This window comes from Oryzias melastigma, linkage group LG9 (assembly GCF_002922805.2).
Source record: "Oryzias melastigma strain HK-1 linkage group LG9, ASM292280v2, whole genome shotgun sequence".
Classification (NCBI taxonomy): domain Eukaryota; kingdom Metazoa; phylum Chordata; class Actinopteri; order Beloniformes; family Adrianichthyidae; genus Oryzias; species Oryzias melastigma.
The window spans coordinates 112242-133377 of record NC_050520.1 but is presented as its reverse complement, the minus strand read 5'-3'; the positions used below and the strand labels follow the sequence as shown (position 1 = coordinate 133377).

General features: G+C 45.4%; 1 protein-coding gene and 1 long non-coding RNA gene across 2 annotated transcripts in view; one reads left to right on the top strand and one right to left on the bottom strand.

Annotated features, from left to right (window-relative positions):
• LOC112142053 lies at positions 1-270 on the bottom strand. Its single transcript, XR_002918515.2, has 2 exons — positions 176-270; positions 1-123 (listed from the first exon to the last, which is right to left on the bottom strand). It is a non-coding gene; the product is annotated as an uncharacterized LOC112142053 (long non-coding RNA).
• Positions 271-5797: 5527 nt separating this feature from the next.
• The window catches only part of smarca2 (SWI/SNF related, matrix associated, actin dependent regulator of chromatin, subfamily a, member 2), a 33250-nt gene continuing 17911 nt past the window's right edge, over positions 5798-21136 (top strand). Inside the window, exons 1-15 of the mRNA XM_024265294.2 lie at positions 5798-5951; positions 7164-7410; positions 8202-8331; positions 8408-8773; positions 9521-9619; positions 9867-10113; positions 11860-11986; positions 12454-12627; positions 12704-12877; positions 13113-13283; positions 14370-14420; positions 14936-15066; positions 16643-16700; positions 16785-16879; positions 17120-17267. Of these exons, the coding sequence (XP_024121062.1) occupies positions 7177-7410; positions 8202-8331; positions 8408-8773; positions 9521-9619; positions 9867-10113; positions 11860-11986; positions 12454-12627; positions 12704-12877; positions 13113-13283; positions 14370-14420; positions 14936-15066; positions 16643-16700; positions 16785-16879; positions 17120-17267 (2205 nt within the window). The 5' untranslated portion in view covers positions 5798-5951; positions 7164-7176. The remainder of the gene's footprint in view (positions 5952-7163; positions 7411-8201; positions 8332-8407; positions 8774-9520; positions 9620-9866; positions 10114-11859; positions 11987-12453; positions 12628-12703; positions 12878-13112; positions 13284-14369; positions 14421-14935; positions 15067-16642; positions 16701-16784; positions 16880-17119; positions 17268-21136) is intronic.

Here is a 21136-nt window from a genome sequence, read left to right as displayed (position 1 = left end):
TTGTTTGAGTGAAGGTTTTATTAACAGTCTCTCAGCGTTTCAGCTCCTGCTCTCGGCGGCGAGGAGGATGGCGGCAGCGCTGTCTTTGGCCTCCTGCAGCAGAGCGGACGCTCTCCTGTGGGTCTGCGGAACCAGAACCACAGGTCATGACCCGGCTAGAAGTGGACTTACGTACCGCCGCTCTGAAGGCCTCGTCGCTGACGTCTTTCAGGTTTGTCAGGATGTTGAAGTACGCTCCAAACGCCTCCAGAGCTTTAGCTGCAACCTGAACAGAAGCTTCTCTGAGGACGTTTCAGCAGATAGCGGCGTGAAGGTCGGCGAGCATGAGACCCCTGCACACTCCACAGCTCCTAGAGCATTTATGTTTGGAAGAACAGACGAACTCTGGATCTGGATCACAGACGATGTAGAACTCCATGCAAACAGATCAGCAGCAGAATTTATGAAACTGGAGCTTCAGACGCGGCTTCATCTGAAGCTGTAGCTTTTCTGAAAGGTGAAAGCAAGCTTACGTCTGAGGAGGAGGCGGGCCTTAAGAAGCCCCGCCCACAGAGTGAGCCTCACCTGAGGGTCAGTCTTGCAGATGATGTTTCCGTGACGACCATCTCCTTCAGTTGTGGCCAGAGGGCGCTGATCTGTTCAGCCAGAGCCTCCAGGATGGCGAGCGCATGGCGGCGTCAGGCACGGCGGCTTCTGGCATGGCGCCGTCCCTCCTGACTGCTTGTTCTGTCTGCTGCCTGTCCAGTGGGCCGAACTCTTGGTGCCAGACATGAAATCCTGCAAGAGCCTCAAACAGGAAGACTGCAGGTTGATTTTGAGGCGAGCTTTCCGCTGTAGTGACCGTCTTCATCTGGTTCTGAAGCTCGTGGAAAAGAGGACACCTCTGTGGTGGGAAGTCAGGAGCAAACTGTTGAGAAACACTGAGTCAGGCAGAGAGAGCTTTCACACCAGCATGGATTTAGTTTGTTTTTAATCTCAGTTACAACAGCCTGAAAAGTGTAAGTTTGTGACTTAGAGACATATTAACACTTTCATTCAGAAATCATCCATTTTATTCACCTGCTGGACCTTCAGGTCTTCTAGACTTTCCAAAGCTGTATAAATGACTGTATAAACAATTGTGCCACCATGTGGTCAGTTATAACACAAAACGGGTTTTGGTCCATAAATTGTAAAAGCAAAATTCCTGGATGTTAGAAAAACTTAAAATTGGATTTTCCAGATGTTCTGCAATTGTGGAGTTTTTGTAAGATCCTCCTTTGGCTCCTTATCCAATGTACATGGGGATGGCTGTGGTGCAGCGGTAGGGCGGTCGACTTCTGATCAGAAGATTGTGGGTTTGACTCCTGCCTTGCCGGCCCATGTGTAGAAGGGAAAGACACCAAACCCTCCATTGTCTCCGGTGGGAGGATGGCACCAGTGTTCAGCAGCGGAGCCTCCACCAGTGTGTGAACGGGTCTGTGACTGTGAAGCACTTTGGGCCTTTGAGGAAGGTAGAAAAGCGCTAAACAAGTATACACCATCCACAATCCTCACAAATTCCAGTGGCTACTCTATTTGGACGACAGCAACCCCAGTGGTACCACTCAAACACTCACAGACCTTTACCTGTTTTGTAAAACAGGTCATTTAGAGGGGCGTGGTCAATAGGGCTGGGAATTACTGGGTACCTCACGATACAATGTGATACGAGATACATGGCTCACAATATCAATGATACTGCAACACTTGGTAAGATTTCCAAGTGGTTGTCCAGACAGCAGATCTTCCAATTCCATTGGTTCTGCTGTCTGGACCAGAACTTCACATTTTGATGCTCCAGTTTTCCAGACAGTTCAAATATCCAACACAAAGGATGAAGAAATCCAAGCTTCAAGATCCAAAGTTTAACATCTTTTCAGTTTTTTCCAGGACAAAACAAAAAAATCACTTTAGATAAAGATTCTATCTCACGTTTAATATCAGTAAAAACCCACAGAAACTGGCGTGATCCCATTAAAACCCTTTTTAATACAAGGACACGTTGCTGTTCTGCCATCAACAGGATGCTCCACAGAGAGAAGAAACGTCCAGATGTTCAGGGTTTATAGAAAGCGTCTGAGTTCTGCAGGAACTCACCGTCAGACCAGAGGTTCTCCCTTTACCGACGCTAGCTTAATACTTTGTCAGAACGGAGAATCGGAGGATTCTGGTTCATCACTGAAGCTTCCAGGAAACAGCTGGAACTATTGTAGAGGCCAGTTTGTTCTGGAAGTTCCTTCATACAAACAACCTTCAACCGTTCAAACCAACACTAAGAGACGTTCTACAGGTCAGACGGGCCCATTAGAACTGTTCTGACACAAGCCCAACACTGAATCCAGACAAACATCACATCTTCAGAATGTTACATTTCAGACAAAAAAGGTTCATTTCTACAATAAGAACATTTTGTCAAGTCAAACCAGAAAATCAAAAGTTATTCAGAAAGTTTGTTCAGTGCAGGGATGATGGACTTCAGCCAAACACAGTTTACCACAAAGTTTCTGGAATGAATTCATGCAGGAACCTGGAGAATTCCCACCGAATCCCAGATGCAGTTTTTTTCTGAAAGTTGGAGATCCTGCAGTGAAACGAGATAAAAAATCTCTGATGGTCAAGAACCAAACACTGGAGCCTTACTTTAGGAACCACGTTCAACAGGAGTTCAGATCGCAGAACGACCAACTCTGGATCTTTAGACACCTGTGGGGATTTTAAAACCTTCACGTCCAACCAGGTCACTGATCCTCACAACTGACCTCTGAGCAACATGCAGAGCATGAATGAGCCTCCAGCAGGACAGAACAGATCTGCTCAGACGCTTTCTGATCCACGCAGGAGTCTGAACCTGCAGGATGAGAACCATAGAAATGTCTTTGCACCAACATTACACCTGGTTACTGTGGAGCTTTTCATTCAGATGGGTTAACATCAAACCGTTTAAAACCTTTATTGTTTTTACATTTAAGGTCGTGGTTGAAATGGGTTCCAGACCGGCCCATACTGTGAACAGACCTCTACCATGCAAACCACTCTGACCCTGAAAGATGGACCCACATTCAGAACTGAAGTCAAGCGTGTCACAAACATGCTGGTGACCCTCAGGTCCTTTACCAGCTGTGGTGACCACAACGGGGTGTCAGATGAAGTCCTGCAGAAACCTGGAGGCTGGAGGAGAGAACTCGTAAGAGATCCAAAGTTTATTCAGACAACAGAGAGAGAAAGACGGATTTCAGGATCCAGGAGGTCCACATCACACTGGCTGAGTCCCAGCTCATAGAGGAAATGACAGACTGTATTCCTGACATTTACGGGTTTTGCTAAACATTCTCCTTAAAATATTGTGTATTTGTAGCTGTGAGCTTGATCCAGCATCAGCGTTTGTAGAAACAGAGAACTTTTATTCAGTTCAACATCTGAGTCACTTCCAGTTAGCCTAAAGACTTTTTGAAACTGTCAAATCTTTTTTGATTTGTTTGGCTGAGGAGCTGAGCAAATGAGAACCTTCTGATCAAACGATAGGGGTGGAAGCTTCATGATTTGGGACCGAAGGAAAGGTTGGTTTGGATCCATGTATGGTGAGATTTTGGACAAAAACTCCATTGAGGATTCTGAAACATGACTGGATCTTCCAGCAGGACAATGGTCCCCAAAACATCGCCATGGCAACAAAGGAGCATGTATCAGAAATTTGAAGGTTCTGGAGTGTTCTGACCAATCTGTGGAGGGAGCTGAAGTCTGTGTGGCAACAGCCTCAAAACATCACAGCTCTGGAGGAGATCTGCATGGAACAATGGACCAAAACAGTAGCTTTAGTAAATGAAACCGGCTGCAGGTAACCTTTGACCCCCAGAGACATGACAAAGTATTGAGATGAACTTTTGTTGTTGATCAAATACTTATTTTCTGCTCTACTGGACACATACATTCTTTATATACGTCCTTCATCATGAGACTGGAACATAAAACACATTTTTAATCAGTGCGGGTTTGATTCCCTCCTTGAAGTGTCCTTGGGCAAGACGCCTAACCCTGAATTGACTCTGGTGGAATGTTGGCGTGTTCAGCAGCGGAGCCTCCACCAGTGTGTGAATGTGTGAACATGTGAATGTGTGAATAATTGAATGGGTGGGTGAACGAGTGAAGGTGTGAACGGGTGATGGTGTGAACGGGTGAATGTTTGAATGTGTGAACGTGTGAATGTGTGAACGGGTGAATGTGTGAACGGGTGAATGGATGAATGTGTGAACGGGTGAATGTGTGAACGGCTGAATATGTGGACGGGTGAATGTGTGAACGGGTGAATTAGTGAACGTGTGAATGGGTGAATTAGTGAACGTGTAAATGTGTGAATGTGTGAACGGTTGAATTAGTGAACGTGTGAATGTTTGAATGTGTGAACGTGTGAATGTTTTAACGGGTGAACGTGTGAATGGGTGAATGTGTGAACGGGTGAATGTGTGAACGGGTGAATGGATAAATGAGTGAATTAGTGAACGTGTGAATGTGTGAACGGTTAAATTAGTGAATGTGTGAACGTGTGAATGTTTGAATGTGTGAACGTGTGAATGTGTGAACGGGTGAACGTGTGAATGGGTGAATGTGTGAACGGGTGAATGTGTGAACGGGTGAATGGATAAATGGGTGAATTAGTGAACGTGTGAATGTGTGAACGGTTGAATTAGTGAATGTGTGAACGTGTGAATGTGTGAACGGGTGGATTAGTGAACGTGTGAACGGCTGAATGTGTGAATGTTTTAACGTGTGAACGGGTGAATTAGTGAACGTGTGAACGTGTGAATGTGTGAACGGGTGAATTAGTGAATGTGTGAACGTGTGAATGTGTGAACGTGTGAATGTGTGAACGGGTGAACGTCTGAATGGGTGAATGTGTGAACGGGTGAATGTGTGAACGGGTAAATGGATGAATGTGTGAACGGGTGAATGTGTGAACGGCTGAATGTGTGGACGGGTGAATTAGTGAACGTGTGAATGGGTGAATTAGTGAACGTGTGAATGTGTGAATGTGTAAACGGTTGAATTAGTGAATGTGTGAACGTGTGAATGTGTGAACGTGTGAACGAGTGGATTAGTGAACGTGTGAACGGCTGAATGTGTGAACAGGTGAATGTTTTAACGTGTGAACGGGTGAATTAGTGAACGTGTGAATGTGTGAACGGGTGAACGGATGAATGTGTGAACGGGTGAATAAGTTAATGTGTGAACGGGTAAATGGATGAATGTGTGAACGGGTGAATGTGTGAACGGGTGAATGTGTGAACGGGTGAATGTGTGAATGTGTCAGTGACTGAAGCACTTTGGGCCCTTGAAGGAGTGTAGAAAGAGCTATACAAGTATACACCATTTACCATTTACCAATATGACCTCTCCTTCATCAGTACTTTCAAAATAAAATAACACGTTTAGTTAAAAAGTCAAAGAAGATTGTTTGTTAGTCCACAGTCTGAACCTTAGTGATGCTTCTCTCTGTGTTATCAATGCTATAAATATATAATAAACTTTTAGAAAGTTTATTGTATGAACTTCATAGAAGTTTTACTTAAGTTCTAACATTTATTTTTATTTTAAATGCACCAAAGTTTGTTTGTTTATTTGTTTATTTATAGAGGGGCGCTTCAATAAAAGGTTGGGGTGTCGGATTTAGACCACATGGGGGCTGAAGGTTGAAAGTTGCAGAAATGTCCCAAAGCAGTCCCACGCCCGAAATCCTCACAGGGTGATTGACAGGCTTCCAGCCAATCAAATCTTTCGGTAGGCGGGACTTCCGCTGACATTGACAAATCAATACCAGCGAGCCGAGAAAACTCTTCATGACAGCAAAACAACACGGAGGGGGAGTCAACTTGACGATTTTTGGAAACGTTGCTGGAATTTGGTGTAATTGTGGACATTTCCTGATCGGCCGAGAGGTAAAAGCGCGCGAGGCGCCTCACAGTTGACCTTTAACCCGCTAACGCGCTGCTAACTGTTCGACTCCGCGCGAAATAGCGTCCGGACGAGAACCGCGCAGCAACAAGCATGCTAACGTAGCTAGGCTAGTTAGCATTTAGCTCGGGTCGGAACGAGCGGACCGCGTACGCACGTAAACAGAACCGTGTTTCCGGTGTAAAGGCTGGAGACACCGATGACGAGAACCCGCCCCGTTTATGGGTCCAATACGAGACGGTTCTGCAGACCAGAACCCGGGTTTATGTGGAACAGGGACCCTGACAGTGGACCGAACCGGGACCATAGCAGTTCTGCTGATGGAGTGGGTTCAGTGCATAAAAACCGCCGGGAGGTCCCGAACCGGACGGTGGTTTATGTCAACAGAACCAATCGGAAGAATCACTTCTTATAAGTCAAAGCTATTGATCCGTTAACTAGTCAATAAAGAGAAACTCACATTTGTTTCATTGTTAGATTTGATGTGAACTGTGAGAAAATAAACACAATTTTAAAGATGATAAATCAATTCAAAGATCAGTTTGAGATGAACTCCAACAAAAATGTCTGTAAATGTATTTTTCTACATGTATTTAATAAAGCTCTTCATGTTTCTAAAGACAAACAAACATAAATAAAATAAAAAATCTGCTGGAAAATCGTTTCCTTAGATCAAAAGTAAAAAAAAAGATTAATAAATCACAAAATTCCACAATACTTAGTTGTTAAAACATATAGGAACGAGGATGGCAGAAAGAAAAAAGATGAATCTCAAGGATTTTTAATCAATGTTTTTAAGGAAAGACAATAAATTACTTATTTTCATACTATAAAAAAGAAATATTAAGAAATTAAAAGGTATTGCATGTCCCTGTAAATACTTTAGACTCTTATATTTATTCATCGATACTTTCATAATATAATGACGTTTTTTTATATTCCTAATATTTCATGAACACAATCGTTTTTCTTTTTTATTTCAAATATAAAGTGTAAATCAGAATCTTAGTTTTCAACATGAATTCTTCTGTAGATGAACTTTTACTTTGACATTCGGTCATCATTAAAGACGTTTCCGGCGGTGTTCGTGCTCCAGCGGCGTTGTGACGGCTTGAGTTGAGGATCATCCCAACGAGCCTGCGGTTCTCCAACAGAACTATCCAGAAACCAAACGGTTTCTGTTTTTATCCTCTAAGGTGTGGCGCGTCCATGTCCACGCCGGCGGACACTCCAGGTGGCATGTCCCATCCTGGCCCCTCCCCTGCAGCGGGGCTGTCCCCTGGCCCCATCCTGGGCCCCAGTCCGGGCCCGGATCGCTCGCCCAGTTCTGTTCACAGCATGATGGGGCCCAGTCCAGGGCCCGGAACGCCCAACGCTCATCACGGGATGCAGGGCCCGGGACAGAGTGACTACTCTCAGGACGGCATGTATCCTATGCACAAGGTGGGAGGAGACTCCAGAACGGATCAGAAATGTTTGAATGCATGGTGGTGTAGTGGTCAGCACTCATGCTGACTCCAGCTGGGTTCAAATCCCAGTGGGGTCCTTCCTCTGTGGGGTTCTGTTTGTGCATCAACGACTTTTCTTTCATGTTTTTAAATCTCACTTTTGCAGAAATTGAAGTGCAGTTTCAAAACGTTTTCCTGATCTTAGAAAGTTTTACATTTTTCATGACTTTGACTCACATCTGGACAAATAATTACATAGGATTTGTACTGTCAAAGCTGATGAAATGAGCTGGTTGGACGTGATGACATCACAAAGCTTACTTACTGAAATTACATTGAGAAAATGTTTTTTTTTTCTAAATTCCATAAGTTTCTTATTGTAAAAAAGCCTCTTTCACTCAAATTTATTCACACATTTTTTTCCCACCAGTTAAACTCCAGTTATCTTAAGATTTGATTTCTGTTAAAACTGCTAAAATGTTCTGTGTTAAAGTGTTACTGCGTTTTATTGAGTCTTTGATTCTTGAATCTGTCTGATTGATTGATTTCTTTTTGATGCGATTTTAAAATCTCATCCATAAATGATCTGTGATCCTGTCAGAGAAGTCTGTCAAACTTTTGGGTTTAAAGGAGTTTATCGTTTTATCACAATGAACCCAAAATGTTTCTTATTTGATCCTCAGTAAAAGTAAAGGGATTGAAGTGTTTTTCAGAAAGAACTTGATCTTTTAATCACTGATGCGTTTGTTATTAATTGGCTAATAATCCGAACGTTTCCCTCTCCAGCCTCTGGAGGGCGTCAGCGACAAGTCGATGACTGAAGCCATGCATTTTGGTCACATGAAGGGCGTGGGGATGAGGTCGCTCCACAGCGGGATGGGTCCTCCTCAGAGCCCCATGGACCAGCACAGCCAAGGTACCGGTTCTGACCCGGACCGGTCCGATCCGAACCGTCGGAACTGTGAAGACGACGTGTCTCCTCTCTCTTCCAGGTTACCTTTCTCCACATCCTTCCCCTATGGGAGTCCACGAGCACGCTTCCAGCCCCATGCCCGGAGGGGGAGGCGGACCCACGCCGCCCCACATCCCCCCCACCCAGTCTGGTCCCATGATGCCGATGGAAGGGGGTGTGGCCGGCATGGGCCAGCAGGGCCGCGGGCCCTCGGCCTTCAGCCCGGTCCAGCTGCAGCAGCTCAGAGCTCAGATTCTGGCCTACAAGATTCTGGCCCGCGGACAGCCGCTCCCCGAAAACCTCCAGCTGGCCGTTCAGGGCAAAAGGAGCCTACCCACAATGCAACAGCAGCCTCCGCAGCAGCAGCAGCAGCAGGCGTCGAGCGGGAGTCCCTACAGACCTCCAGGTAGGAACAGGCTAATGCGCGGTCAGACGCTCTTATTCCAGTGAGAATGAATTCAAATAAGAAGCTTTTCATGAGGACATTACAATTACACCAGAAATTATTCACCAAACTCTGATGACCCAGCATTCTAGCAGCATTTAAACGCATCACTTAGAAGAGGAGTGTCTCAGTCCAACATCAGATTTGTGGTTTTGTGTGTGTAGTTAGTTTCAAACTGTTGTTATTTTTAGTTGTGGATGTGTATTTTGTAGCTTTTGTACACATGAATACACAATTGCAAGTATGTAAAGTTACACCCAAAATGAATTACGCACGCACACATCAGATGAGTCGACTTCCTGAGTGTGGGGTCAGGTGAGGTGGGCGGGGCTGTGAAAAGCCTTGTTGGTCGTTGGGACATCACCTCCTTGAGACTTCTGTAAACAAACTCCAGGGGGGTGGAGTCACAACACTGATGACCTGTTTGAGGAGGACGGAGAGTTCTGACAGGAACAGACACGGCACAGAGCAGATGATTGACAAGGCCAACAGCCAATCAGGATGCAGAACACGGTGCGCTGTTAAAAAAAAGAAGAATTGTACAGAAAAAGTCATCGAAAGGTGGAGCGCGATACAGCGAGAGACCGCTGTAGTGCAGCCATGTTGGAGGTCATGCCTCCTCTGATCTTCTGATTTTACATAAACAAAAACCTTCACAGCTCTCATGTCCACAGCTGACATCAACATCAACATCTGCTTTTTCCGAAGGTATGCCCATGGCACCGGTAGGCGGCCCCCAGGCGAGCCCCTGCCCAGCACCTGCCATGCAGGGAGCCAATCAGAGTGCAGCCAAGCCTTGGGGTGACGGTCAGTCTGCTTAATGTTGGAAAAGGAGGCAGTTTGATTTAACTGCTATTTAGAGTAATGAAGGAGGTTCTGCTGTCGTCTAGATCCAGATAGACGGACAGAACTGTCTTGGTATTTGAGGTTCAGTAACGATGGAGTGTGTGTGTCCTCTGCTGATGGAGGCGTGGCCTCTGCCAGCCTCAGGTCTCCATGGGGAAACCTCTCCTGGTGAAGGAGGCTCAGAGCAGTTCGGTTCTCTGTTTCTCAGGCGGGGAGAACCCGGCCAACGTGCAGAAACACCTCGCCCCCGTCTCCAGCGGCCGTCCCTCCCCCGCGCCGCCGCAGACCTCCGCCGCACCTTCAGGGCCGGCGCCCAGCAGCTCGGCAGCCGGACTCCCGCCGGGCCAGCAGGTGTCTCCCATGCTGCAGATGCAGCAGAAGCAGAACCGCATCACGCCCATCCAGAAGCCCCAGGGTCTGGACCCTATGGGGATCCTGCAGGAGAGAGAGTTCAGGTATTCAAGCTGAAACTTGGAGCTTCAGGAGGGTTTCAGGGGTGAAGCGGGCAGGTCCCTGCAGGGACTCAGGAAGTGACGTCCATTCATGTAAACGTTCTCAGTACTCTGAGGTTAGGAGTAGGGATGGTATCGTCATCGAAGCTTTTCTATGTGGAAACAAGGAAAGAGAAGACAAATAAACTATGCAGGAAAAGATTTTATTTTTGGAAGTTAAATCAGAATATGTCAATTAACACCCTTACAAAAAGGAAATAAAATGATCAATAAATACTGATAAGTCTTTATAATAATAGCATTAAGACTTTAAGGTAACAACTTAAATAAACAAAACTTAAATAAAGAACCAAAATGAAGAGAATATCAAAGAACAGTAACAGTGGAAATTATTATGCACAGTGGTACGATCCGGTCCAGTAAAGAGTGATCCGATCCGGTCCAGTAAAGAGTGATACGATCCAGTAAAGAGTGATCCGATCCGGTCCAGTAAAGAGTGATACGATCCAGTAAAGAGTGATGCGATCCGGTCGAGTAAAGAGTGATCCGGTCCAGTAAAGAGTGATCCGATCCGGTCCAGTAAAGAGTGATACGATCCAGTAAAGAGTGATCCGATCCGGTCCAGTAAAGAGTGATACGATCCGGTCGAGTAAAGAGTGATCCGATCCAGTAAAGAGTGATCCGATCCAGTAAAGAGTGATACGATCCGGTCCAGTAAAGAGTGATCCGATCCAGTAAAGAGTGATACGATCCGATCCAGTAAAGAGTGATCCGATCCAGTAAAGAGTGATCCGGTCCAGCAAAGAGTGATCCGATCCAGTAAAGAGTGATACGATCCAAAGAGTGATCCGATCCGATCCAGTAAAGAGTGATCTGATCCGATCCAGTAAAGAGTGATCTGATCCGATCCAGTAAAGAGTGATGTGATGCTACTAATATTTTTTAATGGACAAATTATTACATTATTTTACGTTATTATTTTACGTTATTTTACGTTATTATTTTATGTTACAGCCTTTTATTGTTAAGAAAGTTTATCTCAATACAATGTTACAAAATAAAGTATTTCTGATGAAAACTATTAATTTTGCCATTCTTGTTTTCATAATTAATGTAGAACTTCTAAATTCCCACGAAGCTCACATTTTTTTCCTAAAAAAAAGGCCACATATTAATTTGCGATTAATCGTGAGTTAACTCTGGAAATGCGATTAATCGCGATTAAAAAACTGAATCACCTGACAGCTCTAATTTATATTAATCATAACAGAGATTAAAACATTTGAATGTTTTGAATATTTGCCATGATATCACTGACAGTAAAGACGCAGCTCTCTAATGCTACAGACTACAATAAAGTTAATAGTGGATTCGTGTCTGTTGTTGTATTTATAAAATACAGTTTTATAAATATTCTATGAAATCATGTTGTTGTATTTATCCTTCTCGTCTTAAAGTCCTCTCTGTGAAAACGACCGACTTTGAACCCGTTTACATTTATAGACGACACACGGGACAATGCGTCCACTGCTGGGTTTGTTTTCTTCTGGAAGCTGCATGTTGTGTCGTACGCTTTCATGTTTTCATCAGAGTCAAATTTTCATTGAACTCTCAGCTTCTTTTTTATTTCATATCACCATTTCATCGTTTCACTCTCATTGCTCTGCTGTGTTCTTTATGACTTTCACAGTATTTTTTAGAAATCATTCTAGAGCGATGTTACCGGATCATTGCTTTACCGTTCTTCAGACTGCAGGCTCGGATCGCTCATCGAATCCAGGAACTGGAGAGTCTCCCGGGCTCTCTTCCTCCGGACCTGAGGACCAAAGCCACGGTGGAGCTCAAAGCACTTCGTCTGCTCAACTTTCAGCGGCAGGTACGGCAGACGACGCATGCGATGGATGTTGATGTGAATCTCAAACCCTCACAACCGAACAGGATTTTTCGCGCTGAAACAACGATGAATAACGGGGACATTAAACGACGCTAAAACAAGGCTCCAAAATGGGTGATGATTTATGCTAAAACTGGTTGACGGTGCAATTAGCCAACACTAAAGTGGGGCAACGTGAAACAGGGGGACGCTGAAACAAGCATGCACTGAAACAGGGCGACACTATAACGGGGCGACGCTAAAGCACGGCGACACCGAAACACGGTGACGTCAAAGCAGGGCAACGGCATAACAGGGCGACGGCATAACGGGGCGACAGCAAAATGGGGCGACGGCATAACAGGGTGACGGCATAACGGGGCGACGGCATAACGGGGCGACGGCATAACGGGGCGACAACATAACGAATCTGAATTCTGAAGTCAGCCTGAATTCGATCTCTGCTGAAGCTGAGGCAGGACGTGGTGGCGTGCATGAGGCGGGATACCACCCTTGAGACGGCCCTGAACTCCAAGGCTTACCGGCGGAGCAAGCGGCAAACTCTGAGGGAAGCGCGCATGACGGAGAAGCTGGAGAAGCAGCAGAAGCTGGAGCAGGAGAAGAAGCGCCGGCAGAAGCATCAGGTGATCGTAGTCCCGGCATTCGCCAGGATTCTCCGGGTCGGTCACCTTCATGACGCGCTGCCTCGTCTTCTTTCAGGAGTACCTCAACAGTATCCTGCAGCACGCCAAGGACTTCAAAGAGTATCACCGCTCCGTGTCCGGCAAAATCCAGAAACTCACCAGATCCGTTGCCACGTGGCACACCAACACGGAGCGGGAGCAGAAGAAGGAGACGGAGAGGATCGAGAAGGAGAGGATGAGGAGGCTGATGGTGAGAAGTCATGGAATGCTCTGGAACTTTGGGTCTCAGAATGGCGGCCATCTTTGTTTTAAAGCCCTTCAGAATTGTTCGACCCGGTGACCCGGTTCTGTTAGCAAAGACACGGCCTCTGTGAAAAGCTGCAGAGAGAGACGGGGAAACTCAAAGAATAGGAGGGAAAGTGCAGAAATGAATCACTAAAGAGTTGGTTCAGCCTGACCTCTGACCTCCGGTTGCTCTCTTCCAGGCTGAAGATGAGGAGGGTTACAGGAAACTGATCGACCAGAAGAAAGACAAGCGTCTGGCCTACCTGCTGCAGCAGACGGATGAATACGTGGCCAACCTCACGGCTCTGGTCTACGAGCATAAAGCTGCCCAGGCTGCCAAGGAGAAGAAGAGGAAGAGGAAGAGGAAGAAGGTATGCAGCTCCCGCTCTGCTGAAGGTGAAGACCCCGTTTGGGGGTGGTCTCCATTCAGATGTGCAGAAACCTAAAATATATATATAGATGTTAAATGTCAAACCATCTTTGCACACAGACATTCTCACTCGTTTAGTCTCTACTTTAGTTGCTAAATGTAAAAACTTTGACCTTTAAAGCCCCCCTCCGATGAAAACCATGTTTTCTGAGTTTTTAACGTGTATATGTGGCATTTTTTATCAAAGAGAGCAAACGTAATAAGAAATCATTTTGTTTTTGCATTTCCGAGTATTTCTCCTTTTAAATCTGTCAAACTATTGCAGAAAACCTCCGTTTGAATTCATGAATCTTGCTTACGTCACAACAACGCTGGAAAATCTCCACCAGACTCCACGGAGCTTCTTGATGTGACCACGGAAATGTGAACGGCGGCTCGTTTGACCGCAGCTGCGGATTGTAAATCCACGACGCTCTTCCATTCCTCGTCTGAGCTGGCATCCAGCATTCAGCTCAAACCAAACTGCCGTAGCAGCGGCGATGATTGACGCTAGCGAGACACAGAGCTACCACGATCAGACGGGGGGAGGAGCCGGTCCACTCAGCTCTAAAAGCCACGCCCCCTCCGAGAATATTTATCAGGCAGAGGCTTCAGATCAACATGAAAAAGGACTTTTTAAGACAGTTGTGGGATTTTGGTTACAAACTTCATAATCTTAATTAAAACGGTACTGAGAACACGTTTTTAAGAACAAAAAATTGTCACAGTGGACTTTAAATGGTCATTGTGGACGTCCCGCCGCACGGCGGCGCTCTGGAGTGTTCCTCGCTGTAATTGGTTAACGTGAAACTGAGTCCAGTAAACGTCTGAGAACGACAAATATTTTAGGCTTTCAGGGTCGTAATGTGGGCGTGGCTTACAGAAACATTGGCTGCTGGGAAATGATTGAGAAAGACAAAAGCAGCAAACATGAATCAGTCTGTTCAGGGCTCATATTTAAATCTAAGTCTTGCTTTGTGGGTTAGATTGTGTTTGTCCTCAGAACTGTGAATATGATCATAAACTGATTTAAGTTTGATCCTTGCAGAAGGTGGATGGAGACGGTGAAGGCACCAGCGCCTTTGGACTGGACGGAGAGGTAAGCCGCAAACACTCCACTCCAGGAATCCAAAAGGGAAGTTTCATCTCGGCTCGTGTTTCCCGCCTGAAGCAGAGAGACACCTCTAATGTGGAGCCAATGATCACCTGACAAACTGCTGCGGGATCAGGAGATAAGCTGCTGGATCTGCTCCAGGAGGAGATCCGGAAATGGGAAGGATTTAGTCCACTGTGTGTCCAGAGTCCAGATCCATGTGTGTCTGCACTGTGATCAGTCCCTGTTCTGCAGTTCCTATGGAATTAGACTTGAAGCTAAATGCTCTAAACCTCTAACTGTTGCAGATCAGTCCGTGAATACGATGAGGAGAGCAGCAGAACTGAAGCGTTTCTCCTCCTGCAATCAGAGGAGCCATGATGGCTGTTTTTAGGCAGAATGAGGTTTTCTCTCAAGATTCAGGAGCTCAATGTTGGATCAGAGATCACAGGAGGAGGATGAGGAGTTCGGAGATGTCGGCAGATCTTGAGCTGCTTCTCACCTGCCTTTCTGTCTTGCAGCCCATCGATGAGAGCAGCCAGATGAGTGAGCTTCCTGTCAAGGTGATTCAGACGGAGACCGGGAAGGTCCTGCAGGGCACCGACGCCCCCAAATCCAGCCAGCTGGAGGCCTGGCTGGAGATGAACCCCGGGTGAGTGGCTCCGTCACTGCAGCTGTGTTGATCTGAGATCCGTCCGACAGCGAGGCTCAGAGGCTTCTGCCGGCAGCACCTCCCTCTGTCTTTATTCATGTGGGAAAACTCCCTAAAATATTCAACCACACGCGCAGGGTTTGAGTCTGTCAGACTCATGAAATGTAGTTTTCTTCTGGATGGAAACCGTCACGGTTCCCTCCTTTACAGGGGGAGTGAAAACTGGTCTGTGAAGGAGTCATCTTTGTTTTTCTCTGTAATGATAGAAGTTTTAAAACTCCACTTTTCTCTGAAAGTTCAAACCTTCATAGAGAAATAAGTCCAGGATTACAGAATGAAAACGAAGATGTGATCAAAGATTTATATAGTCCTGCGCCGGAGGAGATTGACTGTAGTCAGCAGCCAATCAGAACACAGTGCACTGGTACAAATAACATGCAAAATCCCACTGAAAAGACTGAAAGATGAACCGAGGGAACGCCGTCTTCCTGGATTTGATCTGAATTTTCTCCTGAAACTCTTTACCTCCAGTGATGTTTTTACTGCTTTTCTTTCCTGATTTGATTCATCCAATGTTAGAAAAACATTCAGGTCCTTCTTTGAAGATCTGCAGAGAAAAAATGAAGCGAAAATGACATAAAATGGACTCAAATAACAGTTGTTTGTTATAAAGTCTCAATGGCACTAAAGTGAGTTCAGCTCGAACTGAAACAGATCTGACTCCATCCTTCTCTGTTGGATGAAACATCATTCTTCAGAGGAAAAAAGCTGCAAAAATCAGCTTTCCGTCCCGCTAGCTTAGACTGCCTCTAAACAAGTGGTGCAAAGCTCAGCCAATGAAACATCCCCGTTTGGAGTGGGTGTGGTCTAATACGGTCAAATCAGGATCCGATTACAGTGAATCTTCTTTCAGCTAATCCCTTTCAGGGTCGCCACAGCGTAACAGCACCCACTGTGATTCGGCAGAGTTTTTACGCCTGATGCCCTTCCTGACACAACCCTGTACATGAGGGGCACAGGGACCCAGTTAGGCAGCAGCGTCAAGGGTCTAAGGACCCAATCTGGGTGGAGTGGACAACCCTGGGAATCGAACCCAAGGCTCCTGGGTGTCAGCACTGTCCGATTAAAGTGAATGATAAACCAAATTTTAAATTTAGAAAGAGGACATTTTTAACACAGTTTTATACCCAAAAATACACATTGTAAAATAAAATTATTGAAAATTAAACAAGTAAAATTGAAGAAAAACGGAAAATGCAATAAAAAATATAAACCGCCACCTTTGTCATCTGTCCTCTGAAGTGGTGAAGATGATCTTTTAATGGAGGTCATCATGACCTCTATGTCAGTCATGTCCCTGTAGCCAGTGGGCTCAAAGCCCCGCCCCTATGCAAAATGAAGATCTACTCCAAAAACCAGAAGTTTGAGACGAAACTGTAAACTGAGACTAAAAAAGGGACAGTGTGTAATTTTCAGGACTTCTTTAAATTTACCGTTTTATTTTCTAATTATTTCATGTTTACAATATGTCCTTTCATGTTCCACGCTGCTGTAATCAGGAATCTTCTCGTTTCAGGTATGAAGTCGCTCCGCGGTCAGACAGCGAGGAGAGCGGCTCCGAGTTTGAGGAGGAGGTCAGTGCTGTACCCTCCGCTGACCAGCAGGGGGCTGTAGCAGAGCGTCCATGCTCTGAGACCGTCTGTCTTTGGGTCTCTCAGGAAGAAGATGAGTCAAAAGCAGAAACGGAGGAGAAGAAGATGATGGATCCCAGCGGAGACGGAGTGACCGTGACGGCCGCCAAACACATCATCGAGTACTGAACCTTTCTCCCTCTGCAGACATCAAGTCCGTGCTTCTGTCCATGCTTCCTTAAACATCTCCTCCTGTTTTTCCACCTTGTTCTAAACGTTTATGAAGACCGGAGAGTCTTTTAGTGCCTGTAGATTTCCCTGTGGGGGGTGGGGGGCTCCGGCTGAGCGGCCCGGATCACTGAAACCCGTTTGGGGCAGGGTCAGAGCAGCTTCAGCTTTAATCTGGGTTGATCTGCTCACAGGTCGGCCAAGCAGGACGTGGACGATGAATACAGCGTCCCCACGGACCAGACCAGCCTGCAGTCGTACTACGGCGTGGCCCACGCCGTCACCGAGAAGGTGGAGAAGCAGTCCACGCTGCTGATCAACGGCATGCTCAAGCACTACCAGGTACTCCAACCAGCCCGGTCCAGCACCACCAGAACCGCTTCCAGCTGCTACTGTCCACTGACCCGGAGCAGAAAAGCCGCTTCACGCTCGTCCGGTCCTGACGTCTCTCTGATGTCACTTCCCTCCAGGGTTCCTGAAAGACAAAACGTGTTTTTGCTGTTCTTTCTCTGATGATGGAGAAAGGGATTTCTTTATTCAAATGGTTGTGAATCGGCAGCAGACATAATGCTGTTTGATAAACTTTCTATTTATGACATAGAACAGGGATAGATAACTCCAGGCCTCGAGGGCCGCGTCCTACGCATGACCAGGGCTGGGAGTCGATTAGAATTCCCAGAAACGATTCGATTCAATTCAGATTTTTTTTTTATCCTTCGATTCAATTTTGAGTTTAGACATTTAGAAACATTAGTTTAGAAATACATGAATAATCTATAAAGGATTTGAATATTAATCTGATCCAGATCACAGACTGTAAATGTATCAGTGAAATCATGAGATTAATATCATCCAGAGTTACATGGATCCTCTAAAGGAGAAGCTCCAACGATTGTTCTGCTTCTCCTGGAGTTTCAGTTTGACCACTAGGTGGCGATGGCGCTATAGCATTACACCTGATTCCAGAAGAAAGAATGAAACAATGTTTAGACCACAAATAGTTACTTTAAAAATAGAGTTTGTAGAATTCATATAAAGATGTTCATTTCGGATGATTCTGGGACAGCAAGTCTTCAAAGTGGGTCACAGAGACAGAAGTACCGCTGAGAGCGCCGTCATCCAGACGGTGAAGCTCGCCGTACCGGACAGTCTCTGAATGGTGACCGCGTCATGGAGGCGGATCACTGATGTAGAAACCTGATCTCTGAACATCATCCGGGTCTTCCACGCTCCAGCTGGAGATGAGATATACAGTCGCTGCGTTCATGTAGTGATGAGGCTAAAGACGTTGGACAGTAGCTCCTCCCACAAGCGTGCGAATTTGACACCAGAATGGTGTTTGGCGTGAACGTCGCATCACTTCATCCCTCATGTTTGATGATCTCAACAATCCCACAATGCTGCTCTCCAGTAACCACACTTCTGTGTAACGGGTCGACTGAGAAACTGTCAGGAACTGAAAGACTCGTTTCTATCAAACTTCCTGATGAACCTCCCATGATGTTTGCAGCTGTAATCTGCTCTTAACTGCAGATTGCTTTGATGGATAAAATGAGGGCAGCAGAAACTCGGAGTGTGGCGCTGCAATCAGGATGCTGTCTGAGCACGGCTCTGATTTATCGCGTGTCAGGCTGTAAATGAGATACGGCGCCGCTGCTTTGAAACGTCGCTGCTATGCTGTAATTGGATCCCCGACTGTAGGTTCATCATCAATCTGTGTAACAAGACAGGCTGTGTTTGTGTGTGTGTTTGTGTGCACGTGTAGAGCTTAGAGTGAATTTAGACGCGTCTTTGGGTGTGACAGAAGTCTGACAGCTGCGCATGTGAAGATCCATCATGTGTGATTCTGCTGATGTTGGAGAACAGGTGATGCTTTCCTCTGACATGCATCACTGAAACGAGACGGGAGCTGACTCATTCCAGGTTTCACCAACACCTTCTGTTGTTGTTTCTGTTAGGTTCTGTTTGTCCAAAGCATGAGTTACAACAAGCAGTCGTAATGAAGACGCACGTTAGATGAGCGCGCTCGTGTTCCGTCTTCAGTCTCACCACCACAGCGTGAAAGCTGAGGATTTCTGAGCACTTCCTGTTCAGATGGAGACCAGAGATCACCATTGAGACCCCCCGGCCTTAAAGTAAAACGAACTAAATCATTAGGAATAAATTATTACCACCTGATAAACAACATTTCTCCAGTTAGAAAATCAGCACCACGTTTTCTGATTAGTTGTTGTGTTTCTCGTGGGCGGAGCCAGCGTAAATCTAGTCCCACTTCTAAAGTTTTAGTCCCAGCCGCCCTCACAGGTGGATTCAGGCTGTGTCCAGGTGAAAAATGGTCAAACCTGTACGGGGCGCACAGGTGACCCACAGGAAGTATCAAGGTGGAACACCGGTCCGTTCATGTTTTTCTACGGGCGTGCTGCGGGCGTCTCAGTGAACACTTCCACAACACGTGTATTTGGGTGAGTAGGTGTCCTATGGCCACGTGCACACCTTGTGCAGCATATGTGCACGGTCAGCCTTACTAACCACTACAGCAGGTTCTCAGTCCACCTTCAGGGTTCCTGCAGGGTCTTCAAAACTCTTAGAAGCCTCGAATTTAAAAATGTGGAAATAAGGCCTTAAAAAACTGGGATATTGTGTAAGTAAAGCGCGTTTATAACATGCTGAATGTCAGACGTTGATTTAAAAAAAAAAAAAAAAGACGAATAGGGAGAGGGGGGGGGCACAGATAGCGTTCTACACACAGAAAATGTAGCGACGCCGGTGATGAGCAGGCGGATACTGGTACGGACGGCGCAGATGTGGGTAGGAAAAGTCACTATCCACTGTGGCAGGTGAAGCATCGTTCATCCTCAATTACAGGAACTCAGACTTAAAACCATGATTTTTAAGTGTCCTCCTGGCCTCCACATTGGGTTACCACAAGCATCCATCTCAGAGTTACTTCACATTTCATTCCGACTTGATTGTCTTTATTTTGGGGCTTTATTCCTCACATTCCCCGTTGCTGGTGGTGCATTCATGGACTGCATGAAATTTCTGCACTTATGGGATTTAATTTCCGGTCTCTCTGGGGTCCAGATGACTCCACCCACATATTGATGTGTGATTCCTTCCATGACAAATGTGGACAAAGGTGGACAGGATTTTATGTCTGTCATGGACATTAGTGAAACTCAAAAATCAAAGATAAAAAAAAGTTCAGCGCACTGTCCTGTGGGTCCAGATGACCCCACTTTTAATGTAAACAAGCCAAGGAGAGCAGAAGGGTTACGACCTCGCTGTTGCTGCATTCAGGTGCGCTGGTAATCTCTAGTATTTGCTCTCATTGGTCTTAGCCAGCACAAACTCCCTGACGTTTAGCTCCATGTCATTGTTGCTCTTTGAAATGACAGAAGAACACACTGATCTGTAGGAACGCACAATAACATGTGCGTACATGTTTATTCTATGCATGACATTCCTGACAAAAACAACTTTAAAATAATTGTTTTTATCTTTATAGAAACATATTGCATTAAGAAAGTGTAGTCTGGGGACACTACATTCATTCACAGTCGAGTACGCATATTTCTATGCAAGTTGGAGGCTGGTTCATTTGTTTCTTGGTTAGTTTGCAACAGGACACAAAAAACCCAATAAAATATTCATGCAGTTTCTGAACACAATTGTGATTTATAGTTCAAGACAAAACGATAATGCAATGGTAAAAGAGAAACATGCAGCACAGAAGTTACTTTTATTAGTAAAAGTCCCTGAAGAAAGAATATTTCAGGAGAGATTTATCCAGAGGAAGATTGCATGTGAGGATGAAGATGTACACGCTGAAGAGAAGAACATGAGAAAGGAGAAGTTCTTTAGTGCAGTAATCAATTCAATATTTGCTTTTGTTCTCAACACATTGGAACATTTCATTATCTCCAGTTGCAGAATACCTGTACGGATTTGTTCAAGTTTATAGTCTCTTAATCTTACTTTGACCAATCTCTAACATGGCTCAGAGCTCTTTTTTTAAATTCATCCATTCATTCATTTATCCATTCATCCATCCATTCATTTATTCATTTATCTATTCATTCATCTATTCATCCATTCATCCATCCATTCATTTATTCAATCATTCATTCATTCATCTATTCATCCATTCATTCATCCATTCATTCATCCATTCATTCATTCATTCATTCATCTATTCATCCATTCATTCA